Below are 6,410 nucleotides of genomic sequence, written 5' to 3'. Positions count from 1 at the left end.
CAAAACTTTGATTATGTAGAATTTTGAACATATACAAGAGTAACCAGAATAGAATGTCCACCATCCAGCCTCGGCAACCATCAACCCATGACCAATCTTGCCCAACCCACTCCACTAACAACCCCGCCCCCCCACGTTATTTTTGAAGTTTATTCCAGATATCATTTCATCTAGGAATATTGCAGTATATACCTCTAAAAGAAAAACAGTTGTTGTTTTTAAACAAAACCACAGTAGTATTTTCTCCTAAAAAGACCAACAATAATTCCTTAGTATTATTAAATAATTAGTCTTTTGTTCTTAGTTTTACTTTCTTTTTATAGTGAGATGGGTAGATAGATAGATAATTAGTAGTTCTCAACCAGGGCTGGTTTTAGCCCGCAGGGGACATTTGGCAATGTTTGGAGACATTTTTGTTTAGAACTGGGAGGTGCTACTGGCATCTAGTGGGTGGAAGCCACATGTGCTGCTAAACACACAGAACAGCCCCCCATAACAAAGAATTATCTATTCAAAAATGTCAATAGTGCCACTGTAGAGAAACCCAGATAGATAGATAGATAGGTAGATAGATATGGATAGTAGTTACGATGAGCTAAAGTTTATAAAGAAGAGAGATACAGAATATCTATGCTATAAGGTCATTTTAGTCGCCACACAAGGCGAAAATGGATTTAAAATTGAAAAGATGATTCAGATTATGTAATTATTCCGATCAAAATGCCCCATAAATCAGATGGAATTTCATGATTTTTTTAAGGATGGAGACCAGTGGCCCTGTATTCGTGAGACATCTGTTCCAGGTGTGGATGAGGAAGTTCAGAAAAGTACAATGCTTCTTACGGGGGCAGCAAAGTCAAAGGAAGCGATGGACAAAATGTTTAATAAATGCAGGCAGAGCACATATTCTGCAGCAAAAGAAGGACCTAGCAAAAATTATTTTCAATTTGCTGAACAATAATTTGTCAGAAATGACTCTCTTTCACGTAAAATGGTGCTATGAATGTTAACGCTTGTGACATATTTTTAAGATGAAAATTGATATTTCTTTAATGCAGTGAGAGCTATGCTCATTATTCTCCACACAGAACCCCTGGCAATAATTTACCTAGCAGCGCAGCAGTTCATGCAGATCAAAGGTGCATTATTTAAACGTGTCCAAGGGGCAGATTTTAGCTCCGTGCCTTATACTTTAAAGAAAAAAAACATTGGTTTGCTTCTTGAGAAACAAAATCTGCTTAACTAATTAGGTACTTCATGCAAGTCCTACAATATTTAAACTCACACGACTTCCTCCTATTATCTGGGATGAACCCTCTCCCTACTCCAAAAACTCTCAAACCTAAGGGCAGGAGAACAACTGTGGGAATGTAAATCGCTTCAAAGGAACAGCAGCATGTTTTCATTTAAATTAAACCCGAATGTGAACTAGATTCAGGAAAGGAAATGGCAGAGAGAGAGAAACAGAAAGAGAGAGAGAGTCTGTAGTTGCTGTAGAACGTCACTGGCTGCTTCAGCTCACAGACAGCTAATGAGGTCCAACTCTGAAATTTCAGGCAATTTGTATACCAAGCTCCTCCTTTTCTGTAGTCTTCTCTTCCATTGGTAAAATTCTTTTGCAGGGTCATGTAGGGATCCCACCCCTTCTCTGTGTTTTCACTCTGAAGCTCTACACAACTTTACACCTGAATGAACGCCAAACCTCAGTGGATATATAAAGGGAACCTTGAGGAGGAATTTCACAGTTACAGTGCAGAAGCAGAGGGAAAGGAATTAACCAGCTCTCCAGCCAAGCAAATCCTCTACTCACCATGCTTCCTCCTGCCATTCATTTCTATCTCATCCCCCTTGCATGCATCCTAATGAAAAGCTGTTTGGCTTTTAAAAATGATGCCACAGAAATCCTTTATTCACATGTGGTTAAACCTGTTCCAGCACACTCCAGCAGCAACAACACTATGAATCAAGCCAGAAATGGAGGCAGGCATTTCAGTAACACTGGACTGGATCGGAACAGTAAGTGTGTTTTACTTGTTTGGATTTTGATTTTTCTTTTTTGGTAGCATTAGCTCACACTCCTGTAGAATTGTTTCATTGCTAACTAATGGGAACCATATAGATTTTGCTAAACAATCTGGGAGTAATCTGCTGCATGTGTAGACTGGCGTTGTTCCCCACAAAGTTAACAACTAAATGGTGATTTGATACTGCAGGCACAGACTTACGTTTTATCAAACATCCAAAAAGAAAATGTTTCCAGAAATTAAATTGTTGCTTCTTTAAAATCATTCAAAGGGGGAATTTTAAAGAAGCATTGTTCTAGATAGTTTAAATTCAGGTTGCTTTCTGTTTATTTCAGCACACGTGCAATTTTGGTAAAGTGTATAAAGGTGACTAACCAAAGCAGGCATAGGAAATCACAAGGGAATAAAAGCTTTCCAGGGAAAAAATTGCTCATGCAGATTTCTAAAATATGTCTAGTGAAATAGTTGAAAGTTCTGATGGTGATCAGTGTAAGAGGAATAAAACTAGAAATGTTGGAGAATCTTATTTTTCTGAGATAACTCCTTATTAACCAGATCAAAATTTAGGTAATTGTACATTTCTGTGAAAGATTGGGGAAAATTTTTATAACTTTAGAGAGTTAAAATAATAACAGTACAATAGTATTTTGTATAGGGGGTATTTTCTTTTCCTTTTCTGTTTGCTTAATTGACACGCTAATTGCCCACTAGCGAGAGGGATTCAAATTTCTTCTCCTAACTTTTGCTTCACTCCTTTCCTTTAGAAGAGTTTACATGTTAATAATCAGGTTTTAAGAGAGACAGAGAGAAACGGTGCCCAGGAAATCTTACACAAATCTTTTGCTCCTCCTCCTTAACTCCATTTAACTGATCAAGGTAGTTTTGACCTTTGAAAAGTCAAAGTAAATACGACTGTTAATGTCTTTCTAAGAAAACCAAGGTGTTTTAACTTTTCTGAAGGTGGTTGCTTTTACGTACACAGGAAATATCTGATGATTATTAGATTACTGAGCAATGTGGTGGGTATTCATTGTCAATGAACTGTCACTGCAAAAATGCCAAATCTCTACATACACAGGAACAAAAAAAAGACAAGTCAGAGTCATCTCCGGCTGTTTCCAGGTGCATTCCTAAGGCAGTTGCAGAAAGGGGAGCTGGAATCTGAAGCAGACAGGCAGAGCGCACCGACCGGCCAACTAGTTTACCCTTTAATTTTAATCCCACACTCTATATCTATACGGATTATGTGTCATTATACATAAATTTCTCACAATTATCACATCCCTTTCAGCTATGTCTATCACCTCAGAAGTACTTTGGCACAGAGAAGTAAAACTCCTAAAGCAGTGTCTATTTCAAATTAGCTTTCAGGATTCAATGCAAGGCCACTTCAATGTCCCTTATAACTTTTAATTTTTGAACTTCAGCAGTGTATACTTTCAAACATTTTTTTTCTTTTCGGGTTAACGAGCCTTGATTTCTTTTCAAGCTTGTTACAGGCAATTCTCCTCAAGTTTAGATAACAAAGCAATGGAAAGGAAAACTCAAATATTTCAAGTTTAATTTTTGCTTTAATTACATAAGGCATGTAACAAGAAACAGCCAATTAGAAAACATACCTATCAAATTCAAACAACTAAAGAAAAAGTTTGCCATGACCAGTATTCAGGAAACGAATACCGTGGTTCCTTTTGCAGTTATAAATCAGACATGTTAGGCATTTTTCTGCCATAAAATTCGTGGAAATGTAGCCAAGTTGTTATGGCAACCATACGTTCCTGATTTAAGGGCTTTTATATTCTTTAAATCTTGAATTGTAGTGACATTTTGCATTTCAAACATTTTAGTATTTGTGTTTTTAAAAGATAGCTTGGGAATTTATGTCTAAAATGTAGTTATTAAGTTTGATATGTGAAATGTCAGACTTTGTGCACAAATGTATGTATGAGTCTCTGCAGCTGAATTTTCTAATTGAAACAAAATATTACAGAAAGCATATGCATTGTACACAATGTTTAAATACTTTGCACATTTTCTCAATAGGTTTTTTAAAAACCTAATTAAAAGCACTTGCAGACATTAACCAATATGACTCATGAAAAAAAGAACATTAAAATGTACTCTTTTTTAGCTTATTGAAGAATGAATAATTACACATAAATGTATGAGCTGCTTAACCCTTATTGGAGAGTTAGACTAAGAAAATGGGATTTTCAAATACTCCAGTATGCAATCAGCTAATGTTGCACATGAAAAAGAATCAGGCCTAGCTTATTTTATTCCAAAAAAGTTATAGCCATGTAAACTGATGGTTTTCATGAAAGTGGCCTTACCACCATTCAGACAGATTTTTGCATTGTGAAAGTAGAACAGGGGGTTCACTTCCTATTTGACAATTTGCTATCATTGGATATTGTTTCTGTCATTACAGATTACCTAAAAAAAAAAGCATCCATTTGCTTTTTGCCTCTGATGCACGATCTTTTCTATTTCCTGCAGCTCGTGTTCAAGTGGGTTGCCGGGAACTGCGTTCCACCAAATACATCTCTGATGGCCAGTGCACCAGCATTAGCCCTCTGAAGGAGCTGGTGTGTGCTGGCGAGTGCTTGCCCCTGCCAGTGCTCCCCAACTGGATCGGAGGAGGCTATGGAACAAAGTACTGGAGTAGGAGGAGCTCTCAGGAGTGGAGGTGTGTCAATGACAAGACACGTACCCAGAGAATCCAGCTGCAGTGCCAAGATGGCAGCACGCGCACCTACAAAATCACAGTGGTCACCGCCTGCAAGTGCAAGAGGTACACTCGGCAGCACAATGAGTCCAGTCACAACTTCGAGAGCATGTCGCCTGCAAAGCCAGCCCAGCATCACAGACAGCGGAAAAGAGCCAGTAAATCCAGCAAGCACAGCATGAGTTAGAACTCAGACTCTCAAAACTGGACTGACTAGTAACCATCTGCTTTACAGATTTGATTGCTTGGGAGACTCAAGCCTGCCATTGCTATTTTCTTACTTGAAAATATATGCTTTCTGCTTTGTTCAAACCCAGCAAGCTGTCCTAAGTATCAGGACTTCCTTTTCAAGCTTTTTAAGATGTACGCATATCCGTGAGAGCAATTTGCATTTAAATTCCACGCATCCCGTAGTTTTAATTCTCCGTGGTTCTTGAAAGACTGGTGATGCTATATACATCACTGAGTTATTACTTTTTAAAACAGAAAAGGGCTTCTCAGTTACCCTCTACTTCCCAAACCATCCCACCCCCATCCCGCCCCCCCAAAAACCCTTTCAAAAGTGAAAAGTAAAAAAAAAAAAATTGTTGCCGTGAATCTTCACGGTAACACTTCAGAACGGTGCTTTTTGGTGATCTTCATGGGAACAGTTTAGCAGCCATGAGTGATCTCTCTTTGAAAGAGTGAAAGACCTTGTGACATTTCACTTCAAAAATAAGCCCTGTAGCTTTTTACAGTCTCATAGTATGAAATTATACCTTGCATGCTGACCCTCGCTTGGAATGGAATGCCAAAAATGCATGACAGCAGCTAATAAGTAAAGCTGATTAACTATTTATTTGTCAATGTTATTATTTAATGAGCTTTCACATGTGATTTTTTTCAAAATGTTAATTTTTTATGTTTTGGACTTTTTCATGTACCTAAATATTTTCCTGTATGATTTGTGGTTGATCTAGAAATATGAGGATACCTGTTGTAGATATGTAAAATAAATATTTTAGTCTCCTTATTACTTATGTGTTTCATCATGAACTTTATCAATAGTGTGAATCTTTTAAAATAAATAAGATGCTTTGTTAAGCTGAAATATGTAATACTTTTGTGTTTAATCTGTGCAATCAGAAGGTAATTTGACCTTCAATTCCATCAGTTTCTTTTGACAAAAATAAACACTGCTAAAAGTTATTGTCGCTGCCTGTAACGTGTATGAAAAGGTACGTGTTTACAAAACTTACAGAGTAAATGTAGCAGAGTAGTTGCTTTTTTTGATAAGGAACATTCAAGTTTTGACAGAAAATTCTGTAGTAAGAGAGAGAGACCAAAAAAGGGAAACCATCTTTTCAGTAAATGGAATGATTGAGAAAATCGGGTGGAAATCCAGCAGTGAGTTATAATGAGAATATCATATTTATATACATCCAGAGATGCCAAGTCTGCTACCAATTATAATTACCTGGGGGAGATATTATAAGACCCAATGTCCAGGCTGCCATCCAAATTATATCATAATTTCTGGGAGTGGAAGTCAGATATCAGCAGTTTTTAAGGTTTTCCAGGTGATTCCAACGTACAGCCAAGTTTGAGACAGGAATTGTGAAGAAATCACAATCATACATTGGGGAGCTTCAAATACTACTGTATGACCCTCAAATGAA

At 37.3% G+C, this 6,410-nt stretch overlaps 1 protein-coding gene across 1 annotated transcript; it reads left to right on the top strand.

The window, feature by feature from the left end:
• The first annotated feature begins 1,436 nt into the window (after positions 1-1,436).
• Positions 1,437-5,940, top strand: SOSTDC1 (sclerostin domain containing 1). The gene is made up of 2 exons (XM_014830633.3): positions 1,437-2,016; positions 4,524-5,940. The coding sequence occupies exons 1-2, from the start codon at positions 1,812-1,814 to the stop codon at positions 4,937-4,939; spliced, it is 621 nt and encodes a 206-aa protein (XP_014686119.1). The 5' UTR covers positions 1,437-1,811; the 3' UTR covers positions 4,940-5,940.
• Positions 5,941-6,410: the final 470 nt, after the last annotated feature.

This window comes from Equus asinus, chromosome 1 (genome assembly GCF_041296235.1).
Source record: "Equus asinus isolate D_3611 breed Donkey chromosome 1, EquAss-T2T_v2, whole genome shotgun sequence".
NCBI lineage: Eukaryota > Metazoa > Chordata > Mammalia > Perissodactyla > Equidae > Equus > Equus asinus.
The sequence above is the reverse complement of the archived record's forward strand: the minus strand, read 5'-3'. Positions and strand labels throughout refer to the sequence as shown.

What these genes read in the sequence shown, in the direction of transcription:
- SOSTDC1 (XM_014830633.3), top strand. Translation starts at nt 1,812, where the DNA reads ATGCTTCCTCCTGCCATTCATTTCTATCTCATCCCCCTTGCATGCATC. An exon ending in CACTGGACTGGATCGGAACA is followed by an intron (nt 2,017 to 4,523) that starts GTAAGTGTGTTT and finishes TATTTCCTGCAG; the next exon opens with CTCGTGTTCAAGTGGGTTGC.